Genomic DNA, 12,703 nt, shown 5'->3' with positions numbered 1-12,703 from the left:
TCCCCCCCGCAGGTGGTGACCAGGAGCTTGAACCCAGTCCCTTGCTGTACTAGATACGTCACTGCCCAGCCCCAGTTCCAGTAGCTTTGGACATGTTTATTTCACCTCTTTTCTGTTGGGATCTACTTTTGTTGTTTCTTACTCTGCCTGTGTTTCTTTGATCCCATAGATCCTGACTCTGGGTCTGACTCGGACTCTGACCAGGAGAATGCTGCTTCTGGCAGTAACGCCTCTGGAAGCGAGAGCGATCAAGATGAAAGAGGTGATTCAGGAAAACCAAGTAACAAGGAACTGTTTGGAGATGACAGTGAGGATGAAGGAGTGTCTCATCACAGTGGGAGTGACAATCACTCTGAAAGATCAGACAACAGATCAGAGGTATCTGAGCGTTCTGACCACGAAGACAATGACCCCTCGGACGTAGACCAGCACAGCGGGTCTGAAGCCCATAATGATGACGAAGATGAAGGACACAGGTCAGATGTGGGGAGCCATCACTCAGAAGCAGAAGGTTCTGAAAAAGCACATTCCGATGATGAAAAATGGGACCGGGAAGATAAAAGCGACCAATCAGATGATGAAAAGATGCAAAATTCAGATGATGACGAGAGGGCCGAAGGCTCTGACGACGACGAGAAGATGCAGAACACAGACGACGAGGAGAGGCCTCAGCTCTCAGATGACGAGAGACAGCCACTGTCTGAAGAGGAGAAGGCCAATTCTGATGACGAGCAGCCAGCAGCTTCTGATAATGACGACGAGAAGCAGAATTCCGAGGATGAAGAAGACCGGCCACCGATGTCTGATGAGGAGAAGATGCACAATTCCGATGACGAAAGGCCCCAGGCCTCCGATGAAGAGCCCAGGCATTCAGATGACGAAGAGGAGCAGGACCATAAATTAGGTGATCCATTGAATCCACTGAAGCCAAGTGGGCTAGTGCGGGCAGTGGACAGACACAGCAGTGCCACTTGTGCCCTTTTGTTGTTTTCTTTAAAAATTAGTTTATTTCTGGGGGTTGGGCGATAGTGCACTGGGTTAAGCACAAGGACCAGCGTAAGGATCCCGGGTTTGAGCCCCCCCGTCTCCCCACCTGCAGGGGAGTTGCTTCACAAGTGGTGAAGCAGGTCTGCAGGTATCTGGCTTTCTCTCCCCCTCTCTGTCCTCCCCTCCTCTCTCCATTTCTCTCTGTCCTATCTAACAACGGCAACATCAATAACAACAATAACTTCAACAACAATGAAAAACAATAAGGGCAACAAAAGGGAAAATAAATAAATATAAACAATTTTTTTTTAAAGTTAGAGATCTTTTTTGTATTAAAAAATAATCTTGATCAGTTGGAAGTCTTGAAGTAACTGTATTGCTTCTTTAGGTGATTATCATTACCTACTTATCCTGTTGTCTTAGCTTAAATTTAAGGGGATAGATGTATCTTTTGCCCTGTTAGAAATACGTAGTTCACAGGATTGAATTTAAAACCAGACTCAACATTATTAGAGAGGAAGTCAGAATATTTCCAGAGATATAAGTCTGTATTAACTATGGGGCTGTGGTAAGTATTCAGTAACTAGTTCAGAATGGAGTTGTTTGCACTATTATCACGATCTTCTAAAGTTCATATACAACTTCCAAATACTAGCCAAGTAATTAATATAAGACTAGGGCCATGGTAGGGAACCATACATTGTTCATCCTATTTAAATCTTAGTTAGTTCTATAGTGGCTCTGTTGATTTTCTTGATGTCTTTAGGTAAACACTCATACCATCTGTAGTGATATGATTATTTCTTCCATTTTGGTATTTTTACATCTTCTATAATGAGTCAAATAAATGTGATTTTGTTTCAGTGTACTTTTTTAAGTTTCTGCCTGCAGAAATCAGTGTCCTTTTTTATTAAGTTTATCTTAATTATTATTTTTTAACCACAACTCTGACTTTTGTTGGTACTAGGAATTGAACCTGTAATCTCAATGCCTCAAGCATGGAAGTCTTTTATTCTTTTTGTGTAACCATATTTTATCTCCCTGGCCAAGCTTTGATTTTTTAAAATTCATTTATTTGTATTTATTTATTTAAACCAGAGCACTGTTCATCTCTGGCTTATGGTGGTGCAGGGGGATTGAACCTGGGACTTTTTTTTTTTTCTGCCTCCAGGGTTATTGCTGGGGTTTGGTGCCTGTGCTACAAATCCACTGTTCTGGAGGCTATTTTCTCTATTTTGTTGCCCTTGTTATTGTTGCCATTGCTGTTGTTGTTGGATAGGACAGAGAGAAATCGAGAGAGGAGGGGAAAACAGGGGGAGAGAAAAATAGACACTTGCTGACCTGCTTCACTGCCTGTGAAGTGACCCCCTGCAGGTGGGGAGCCAGGGTCTCGAACCAGGATTCTTACACTGGTCCTTGTGCTTTGCGCCATGTGCACTTAACCTGTTGCGCTACTGCCTGGCCCCTCAACCTGGGACTTTGAAGCCTCAGGCATGAAAGTCTCTTCATAACCATTATGCTATCTACCCTTGCCCCTTTTATGTATTTTTAAATGTCATCATATCTATGCAGTTATCCAGAATCTAGCCTTTCTTATTTTTAGCATATATAAATATATACTAACAATGCATTTGCCATTCATCCAAATTGTTACATATTTCAAGAGTTCATTTCTTGTTTATTGCTGAGTAGCTTTCCTTTGTATGGATGTTTACCTGCTGATTTATCTTCAGCATTACTTTTAAAATACAAAATTCAAAGTTCTGATGTGATGGTGATTGTGCATATTTTATTCAACTCTTATAGAGTCTGTGAGAGGCAGTGACAGTGAAGATGAAGTTCTACGAATGAAACGCAAAAATGCAATTGCATCTGACTCAGAAGCGGATAGTGACACCGAGATGCCCAAAGGTATGCCAGTCACATGCACGTGCAACTTGTGTGCATGCGCGCATTTCTGCCCCTCTTGGTGCATTTAACCAGAGCACTGTCCCACGATAGGAGCTTAATCCAGATTGTAAGACCCACAGGCGAGAGTGTGGATACACTTACTTAACACACACAAGAAGGCTTTCAAGATTCGAGAAGCTTTGCTCCTGTTTGCTTCATTTGAAAAATAAAACTGCTTCCTCTTTTGTCCTTTGAGTGGCTCTATTTAGGGGACTGAGCCTCTGGTTGGGGTGGAGGTGACAATGTCTCTATCATTGTGACAGTTCTAGGGCAGCTTGTTCTTAAGTTAGCAGTTTGACAGCTACCTGATTTTTTAAAGCTCTTTAGGTTAGGTGAAGAGTTCTTAAAAACTTAGCATAAGATAAGGTAGTTTTTTTTTTTTTTTTTGTCAGGAAAAATGATCTATCTGGAAAATTAATTTCTCTGTGTGATTGTTACAACTGAAAAATCACTATGCCTTGTGTATTGCACCGAAGTAAAAGACTCTGGGGTGGGGGAGAGGGGTCGGGTCCTGGAACATGATGGCAGAGGAGGACCTAGTGGGGGTTGAATTGCTATGTGGAAAATGAGAAATGTTCTGCATGTACAGATTACTGTATTTTACTGTTAGTACAGTAAAATGTTAATACAGTAAAATGGTTAATTAATGTTAACCATTAACCCCCCAATAAAGAAATAAAAAAAAACAAGGAAGAAAAATCAGCATGCAGTGAAGATGTGTGAAAGTTAAAGCAAGTGGGAGGTGACTCAGTGGGTAGAGTGCATACCTTTCACGCATGAGGTCCTGGGATTGATTCTTGGTACCACATAAGAACATCCAGGACAGACCAGTAAAATAACACGGATGGTGGGCTGCTGCATTGGTATTTCTCTCAAAGTAGTTAAAGCAGACAAAATCTTGATAGTTTGCTATAGATAGCCATTACTATATTGAGTAGTAATTAGGCACTAAATATTAATTAACATGTAAATCATTGTCGGTAACATTGTGACTAAACATAGAGGGTCAACTGGAGAGAAAAAGATCTGAATGAAATGGCAAACTCTGGGATTTCTTTTTTCTTTCTTTTTTTTTTAATTTTTTTTATTTTTAATTATCTTTTTCTGTTGGATAGAGATAGCCAGAAATTGATTGGGTTGGGGGACATAGGGAGGGAGAGTGAGACAGACACCTGCAGCACTGTTTCACCACTCGTGAAGCTTTCCCCTGGCAAATGGGGACCAGGGCCTTGGACCTGGGTCCTTGTGCAGTGTGACATGTGCTCGACCAGGTGTGCCAACACCTGGCCCCTACCAAACCCTGGGATTTACTTAAAGATCTTTGGATCTGTAACTAGTAGTTATATAAATAGACTTTGGAATGAGATGGTTCCAGTTACAGTCTTTGTGGCTCCACTTCCCAACTATACATTTTTTATCAAATTAGTCACATCTCAATTTTCTGGGTTTTTTAAAAAATATTTATTTCCCTTTTGTTGCCCTTGTTTTATTGTTGTAGTTATTGATGTCATCATTGTTGGATAGGACAGAGAGAAATGGAGAGAGGAGAGGAAGACAGGGGGAGAGAAAGATAGACACCTGCAGACCTGCTTCACTGCTTGTGAAGCGACTCCCCTGCAGGTGGGGAGCCAGGGGCTCGAACCAGGATCTTTACGCCTGTCCTTGCTCTCTGTGCCGTGTGTGCTTAACCCGCTGCGGTACCACCCGACTCCCTATCTCAATTTTCCGACCTGTTAAAGGGAGATGCTGCTGTTTACTGTTCATACTCATAGCTGTGAAAATTCATTATGTTCACTCTTTCATCTTACTTGGAGTTATTTATTGACAATCTGCTATGGCCTTATACTGTTTTGGGAACTGGGGAGGTTGAAATGATCAAACCCCCAGTAAAGATCTCTCCTTTTTGGAATTCACATTCTGATAGAATTAGGCAGGCCAGAGAGACTGATAAACACAACAAGTAAATTAAATATACAGTGTTTCAGATGTGACAGGGACCAAGAAAGTAAATCAAGGACCATGAGAATGTGCCGATCTTGCTTTTGATACTTTTATCACGCAAACTTTACTTTGACCTGCCTTGCTGCTTATTATTATTACTAATACTTTTTTTTTTCTTTTTGAACAATTTAAGAGTTACTGGAAAATTAAAGAGAATGAACAGACTTCCCATGTACCTGCTGTCCTCACAGCTGCTAGCCTCCTCCATTACTAACGCTCGTCAGCAGAAGGGTACAGTGATAAACCCACATTGACACCTCATAATTACCCCATGTCACAGTGTACATTAGGCTTTACTCATCATGGTGTTGTACATTCCGCAGATTTGGACAAATGTATAGTGACACGTCTATCATTATGGTGTCACATATGTAGTTTCACTGCCTTAAAAATCCTCTGTGCTCTGCCTTTTCATACATGTGCCCTCACATCCCAAGCCTTGACAGCTTCTTACTTATTTGTACTTAACATTTTATTTTATTATTATTATTTTTTTACTATCTCCATAGTTTATCTTTTTCCGAAGTACAATGCAGTTGGTATCATACAGGAAGTTTGGCTTGATAGGATGAGCCATGCAGTGTGTAATTTCAAAACTTGGACTGTGTACAGGTTTGCCCTGGGTGGAATAGGAAGACATTTGGGCTCTAGGGGCAATGAAGAAAAGTAGAACAAGGATGCAAAAAAAAGTAGGAGAGGTCCCGGTGGTAGCACACTAGGTTAGTGCACATAGTACAAAGTGCAGGATTGAGGTTTGAGCCCTGGCTCCCCACCTGCAGGGGAGTCGCTTCACAAGTGGTGAAGCAGGTTTTTCCTCCTCTGTCTTCCCCTCCTCTCTCAATATCTCTCTGTCCTACCCAGTAAAAATGGGGGAAAGAAGTGGCTGCCAGAAGCGGTGGCTTGGTAGTGCAGGCACCAAGCCCCAGCGATAACCCTGGAGGCAAATAAATATATGTATAAAAAAAAGAAATGCTGTCACAGATATTAATCTGTACATTTTTCTCTCTCCATTAAAGATAATACTGGAACCATGGATCTATTTGGAGGTGCAGATGACATTTCTTCAGGAAGTGATGGAGAAGATAAACCTCCAACTCCAGGACAGCCTGTTGTGAGTAAACTGAGCAGTGGGAACTAGGGGCTAGAAAAGAGGTTTCAGGCAGGACGGGGGAAATAGCTCAACTTGTTAAGAGCTCAGTACTCGTATGCCTGAGGCTGAAGGTCCCAGTGGAACACATGCCTTGCAATGTGTGGGCATCTAGGTTGGAGCCCTGGCACCACATGGGAGCACCGTCAACAGCGCCAAAGATACTCTATGGAAAATGAGGCAGTGCTATTGTACCTGTCTCCTCTCTCAAGATAACGGCTTGGAAGATGGCACAGCGGACAAAGCATTGGATCCTCGAGCATGAGGTCCCAGTTTGACCTCTGGCATTGCTACTGTTGTGCTGTCTCCCTGGCCTCCCTCCCCACACCCCTCCTTTTCTTTTTTTTTTTTTTTTTTCTTTTCACAGGGGTTTTCACAGGGCCTGGGTACCTGCAATGCAGTCCGCCATTCCTGCCCGCCATTTGTTTACTTGTTTTTCCTAATAGAAACTAGGAACAGAGACACAGAGAGGGAGAGAAAGAGAGACGCCGGCAACACTGCTCCACTGCTTGAACTTAGGGGGACATGTGCTCTCTACTGGCTGTACCACTGGCATTAGTATTGTTACTTATTGCTATTGTTGGTGCAGTATAGAGAAATGAAAGTGTGCTGTGCTACTGGCTCGTTGTCAGTCCAGCCACTCATTCTTTATTTTTTGAGGGAAGAAGAGGGAGAGAGACACTAGAGCACTGTTCTCTTTTCCGTGGAGTTCACTTGGTGCTGTCTGTGTTGCCCCCGTGTGATAGAAGGTCCCTTCATAGCTGCTCTGGCACTGTAAGGTATGTGCTCTGCTGGGTGAGCTGTCTCCTGGCCAGTTGCTCTTGTTCATGCCAAAAAAAGTTTGTATTAACAGTCTCCTCTCATTTTAAGAGGTAAAATGAATTCATATGGAATAGTCATTAATTTCATACTTGTGAATATGCAGAAGTTTTTTTCTCAAAATAGTTTTTTTTGGCCTCCAGGTTTATCACTGGGGTTATTGCAGTGTTAATACTACAAATCCACTGCTCCTGTTATTGAATAGGACAAAGAGAAATTGAGAGAGGAAGGAGAGATAGAGATCGAGAAAGATAGACACCTGCAGACCTACTTCACTGCTTGTGAAGTGTCTCCCTTTGCAGATAGGGAGCCAGGGACTTGAGTTTGGATCCTTGCTTGGGTCCTTGCACTTGGAATTACTTACACTTAAACGGATGTACCACAGCCGACCCCCGAGAGAGATTTTCTTATATTAATATTTCTAAATGGATCCTGTTTCCCTAGGGATGTTTTGGAATATGGGTAGATGGGGATGGATATGGAGGGCTGTTATAATCCTAACATGATGTCTAAGTCACTAGACTATTCTTTTTTTTTTTCCTTTTGTTGCCCTTTTTTTTTTTTTATTGTTGTTATTGATGTGATCATTGTTAGATAGGACAGAGAGAAATGAAGAGAGGAGGGGAAGACAGAGAAAGGGAGAGAAAGATAGACACCTGCAGACCTGCTTCACCGCCGTGAAGCAACTCCCCTGCAGGTGGGGATCCTTCTTGCACTTTGTACCATGTTCGCTTAACCCACTGCACTACCCCCGGACTCCCACTAAACTATTTCTAAAGTCTCACTAAGCTTTAAAATTCTGTGGTGCAGGGGCTAGGCGGTAGTGCAGTGGGTTGAGCACACATGGCGCAAAGTGCAAGGAGCGGCATAAGGATCCCGGTTCGAGCCCCCGGCTCCCCACCTGCAGGGGGGTCGCTTCACAGGCGGTGAAGCAGGTCTGCAGATGTCTTTTTCTCTCTCTGTCTTCCCCTCCTCTCCATTTCTCTCCGTCCTATCCAACAACGACAAAAATAATAGTAACAACAACAACGATAAACAACAAGGGCGACAAAGGGGAAAAAATAGGCTCCAGGAGCAGTGGTTCCTTAGTGCAGACACTGAGCTCCAGCAGTAACCTTGGAGGAAAAAAAAAAAAATCTGTGGTGCTTTTACCAGGATGAAAATGGATTACCTCAGGACCAACAGGAAGAAGAACCAATTCCCGAAACCCGAATAGAAGTGGAAATACCCAAAGTAAACACTGACTTAGGAAACGACTTATATTTTGTTAAACTACCCAACTTTCTCAGTGTAGAGCCCAGGTAAGGAAATTAATTGAAAATCATTATAGATACAAATGATGATACTCTCTGTATGTTACATGAGTTTACATCAGCTAATTAGTCACAGAACAGCAAATTGGTCGTGCACCTCTGACAGTTCAGCATATTCTCTGAAACTTGTAATTGTTTTTAACAGTTTGACCCTTCCTATTATTGTTATTACTATTACTTATTTATTTTAACTCCACCCCGCATTGTCGCTGGGGCTCAGTGCTATGGCTCTGTAGTTCCCGGTAGCCATCCCTTTTTTTTCCTTATATTTGCTAGGACAAAGATAAATTGAGAAGGGAGGGGAGAGGAGATGGAGAATGGAGAAAGATAAGACACCTGCAGACCTGCTTCACAGCTTTGAGGTGTACCCCCTGCCAGGGGTTTCTTTATGTGGTGCTGGAAATTGATTGACCTCAGTAGCTTGTGTATATAAGACATATACGCTCTACAACTGAGCTACGTTCCTGGCCTAACCACTATGACTTAGCTATATTATTACTTTTTAAAAAATATTATTATTATTAGATAGAGATAGAAATTGAGAGGGGGGGTAGTCATGCGGTAGTGCAGCGGGTTAAGCACAGGTGGCGCAAAGACCGGTAGAAGGATCCCGGTTTGAGCCCCCGGCTCCCCACCTGCAGTGGAGTCGCTTCACAAACGGTGAGACAGGTCTGCAGGTGTCTGTCTTTCTCTCCCCCTCTCTGTCTTCCCCTCCTCTCTCCATCTCTCACTGTCCTATTAAACAACAACATCAATAACAACAATATCTACAACAATAAAACAACAAGCAACAAAAATAAATAAATATTAAAAAAAAAGAAATAAATTGATGAGGGAGATAGAGGAAGAGACAGAGAGACACCTGCAGCCCTGCTTCACCACTCGTGAAGCTTTTTCCCTTGTAGGTGGGGACCAAGGTCTTGAACCTGGGTCCTTGAGCACTGTAATGTGTGTACTTAACCAGGTGTGCCATCACCTGGCCCCTGCTATATTATTACTTTGTAGTATAATGGTAGATGTTAATAGAAATGTTATTATATAACAGTATATTGTTTGTAAAAATATGATTAATAGTTAATTTTTACAACTTTGTGTAGACCTTTTGACCCTCAATATTATGAAGATGAATTTGAAGATGAGGAGATGCTGGATGAAGAAGGTAGAACCAGATTAAAATTAAAGGTACCATTCATTGTTTTACTCCTTCCTTTTTGTTTTTTTATGAACTAAAACTTGGGGATGCCAACTTGAGACGTGTTTGTTTCTTGTTTTTTTCCTTAAAGATTTATATATTAATTAATGAAGAGAGAGAGGAGACAGAGAGAACCCAAGCATCACTCTGAAAATGCAATGCCAGAGATCTAGCTTGGGACCTCATGTTCAGAAGCCTAATGCTTTATCCACAGGACCACTTCCTGGGCTGCTAAGATTCTTGTTTTGTCAACAAATTAATTGTTTGCATTTTCAGAATAAAGTAGAAAATGTATAGCTTTCTCTCTGTAAAGGTGTCACTTTTTTATTTCTTCATTGTAAAATTTTTTTTTTTTCATGCTTTCAAAACTAGTAACTACTTCTTCATTCAGAATAAGTAATACTGGCTTGGTATTTACAGTTCCTGAAGAAATCCTGGTTGTCCCCAGCACCATCATAAGCCAGAGTGGAGCTGTGCTCTGGTTTAAAAAAAAAAAAAAAAAGATGATGGCAGAGGGCCTAGTGGGGGTTGTATTGTTATGTGGAAAACTGGGAAATGTTATGCATGTACAGGCTATTGTATTTACTGTCGACTGTAAAACATTAATTCCCCAATAAAATAAAAATAAATAATTAAAAAGAAGAAGAAGGGGGGGAAAAATCCTGGTTGTATTTTATCTTCAGGTGATTTTCTTTTTTTTTTTTTTAAATATTTATTTATTCCCTTTTGTTGCCCTTGTTTTTTTATTGTTGTAGTTATTGATGTTGTCGTTGTTGGATAGGACACAGAGAGAAATGGAGAGAGGAAGACAGAGAGGAAGAGAGAAAGATAGACACCTGCAGACCTGCTTCACCGCTTGTGAAGTGACTCCCCTGCAGGTGGGGAGCCGGGCTTCGAACCAGGATCCTTATGTTGATCCTCACGCTTTGCACCACATGCGCTTAACCCGCTGCGCTACTGCCTGACTCCCTTCAGGTGATTTTCGTTGCTTTTTCTAGTTGATCAAGGAGAGCAAAGGGAGACTGCTGTTACTCCGTAGCCACTGGTCTGGTACTTAGAGCAGCTACCTTAATATGTACAAGGTGGAAGCTCTAGCAGCTTCCTGTAAAGGAGATTCTCTAGACTCTTTGGTCTCTCTGAATAAACCAATCCTACTCAAAAGGAGACTTTACAGGTTGGGCAGTTATGCACTTGGGTGGAGCACAAAGGTTACCCTTCAAAAGGACCCGGATTCAAGTTCCTGCCTCCCTATCTCCCCCTTCCCTGCACAATGAATCTACCAACCCTGGTGTCCATTATTTTCTTTTTCTTTTTCCTTTCTTTTTTATTCGATAAGACAGAAGTTGAGAGGGGAAGAGGAAAAAAGTGAGACACCTGCAGTACTGCTTCACTGTTAATGAAGCTTCCCCTATAGGTGGGAACTGGGCCTTGAACCTATGTCCTTTCACATGGTAGCAGGTGTAACAGCTGGGTACACGTCCACTTGGGACTCCACGTCAGCATATGTAATTCATTTCTTCACCAGCTCTGGGATTAAAACAAGGGAATTTCAGTGTTGGATATTTGTTTTTGTCACTACCTACACATGCTTATTCTTTGAATATGTGTCTTTTGAAGCAAAAAGAAGTGTAGCATCAGTTTAAACTAGTGGTCTAAGGCTCTTCTTTTTGCAAACAGGTAGAAAATACTATCCGATGGCGGATACGCCGGGATGAAGAAGGAAATGAAATTAAAGAAAGCAATGCTCGCATCGTCAAGTGGTCAGATGGCAGGTGAGCACTGAGACAATGTAGCTGGGAGGATGAGGTTTCTGAATCAGGCCTTCTTTGAGGGTAACCTCTTATGGAAGAATTCCTACCACTCCGTCTCCAATATTGCATGGAAAACCTAAAAGAAAGAAATAGGTAGCTGGAGAGAGTGGCGGGTAAAACCTTCCACATAGGCATAAAAAATGTGGTGGGGGTAGATCACAGAAAGGTTATGCAAAGAGACTCTCATGTCTGAGGCTCCAAGATCCCAGGCTCAATCTCCACACCACCATAAACCAGAACTGAGCAGTGCTCTGGTTAATAAAATAAATAAAACGATCAACATGCTTGACTGCAGCGTATTCTGGAAGCAGTAGCTCAGCCTCCCTCCCCATCACCCACTGCACAGTTAATGCTGACATTTTATAAAAGCTCTTTCCTGGGAGTCAGGCTGTAGCGCAGCGGGTTAAGCGCAGGTGGCGTAAAGCACAAGGACCGGCATAAGGATCCCGGTTCGAACCCGGCTCCCCACCTGCAGGGGAGTCGCTTCACAGGCGGTGAAGCAGGTCTGCAGGTGTCTATCTTTCTCTCCTCCTCTCTGTTTTCCCCTCCTCTCTCCATTTCTCTCTGTCCTATCCAACAACGACAACAACAATAATAACTACAACAATAAAACAACAAGGGCAACAAAAGAGAATAAATAAAATAAATATTTAAAAAAAAAAAAAGCTCTTTCCCAGGGAAAGCAGTAGGCTGAATAAATGTCACAGCACCTCTTCTCTGCAGGTTGTTCTTTTTTTTACATCATGCTTTCTTATTTGTCTGTCTATTTATTTATTCTGAAACAGTAAAAGAGAGTGCAGAAGTTGAATCACATTTTCAAGGCAGTAGGATGGTAGAAAGAAAGCTTTATGCCTCTAATATTCACACAGATGTTCCTTCTTTGCAGCATGTCACTGCATTTAGGCAATGAAGTGTTCGATGTGTACAAAGCTCCACTGCAGGGCGATCACAACCATCTTTTTATAAGACAAGGTACTGGTCTGCAGGGACAAGCCGTCTTTAAAACCAAACTCACATTCAGGTAACTTAACCCCTCTCTGCGTCGTTTCTTACAGTAAAAGCAAGTACAGATGTTGTTCAAAATGCCTAAGTCCTGACCAATGTCAAAGACTGAGATCTGCTATTGTGCTCTGAAAAATCAGAGGGCATGATTTTATCCAATGCACTAAAAGTTGCTGTTTCTATGGAGCCAGCTTGTGCAACCCAAACTATACAAGACTGTAAGCATGAACCAAAATGTCTGCTCGTTGAGTCTGGCCATTTCTGCAGCTGCCCAGAGGAGTATATAACATACTTGCAGGCTGGTGAAATAGCTCACTTGGATAGTGCGCTGTTTGCCATGTGTGTGATCCAAGTGTGAGCCTGGTCCCCACCACATTGAAAGAAATTTAAGTGCTGTGGTCTCGGTCTCTCTCTCTCTGCCTCTCTCTCCAAACTGAACAGGCAGACAAAAAGCATCCTTACTGGGGGTCGGGTGGTAGCA

The 12,703-nt window shown here is 42.3% G+C and overlaps 1 protein-coding gene across 1 annotated transcript in view; it reads left to right on the top strand.

Moving 5' to 3' along the window:
- Nucleotides 1-12,703, top strand: part of LEO1 (LEO1 homolog, Paf1/RNA polymerase II complex component) — a 33,256-nt gene that overhangs the window by 10,663 nt on the left and 9,890 nt on the right. Inside the window, exons 2-8 of the mRNA XM_007531887.2 lie at nucleotides 170-904; nucleotides 2,794-2,898; nucleotides 5,955-6,049; nucleotides 8,060-8,205; nucleotides 9,315-9,399; nucleotides 11,087-11,181; nucleotides 12,107-12,241. Of these exons, the coding sequence (XP_007531949.1) occupies nucleotides 170-904; nucleotides 2,794-2,898; nucleotides 5,955-6,049; nucleotides 8,060-8,205; nucleotides 9,315-9,399; nucleotides 11,087-11,181; nucleotides 12,107-12,241 (1,396 nt within the window). The remainder of the gene's footprint in view (nucleotides 1-169; nucleotides 905-2,793; nucleotides 2,899-5,954; nucleotides 6,050-8,059; nucleotides 8,206-9,314; nucleotides 9,400-11,086; nucleotides 11,182-12,106; nucleotides 12,242-12,703) is intronic.

This window comes from Erinaceus europaeus, chromosome 16 (assembly GCF_950295315.1).
Source record: "Erinaceus europaeus chromosome 16, mEriEur2.1, whole genome shotgun sequence".
NCBI classification, from domain to species: domain Eukaryota; kingdom Metazoa; phylum Chordata; class Mammalia; order Eulipotyphla; family Erinaceidae; genus Erinaceus; species Erinaceus europaeus.
This window is presented reverse-complemented; position numbering and strand designations above follow the sequence as displayed.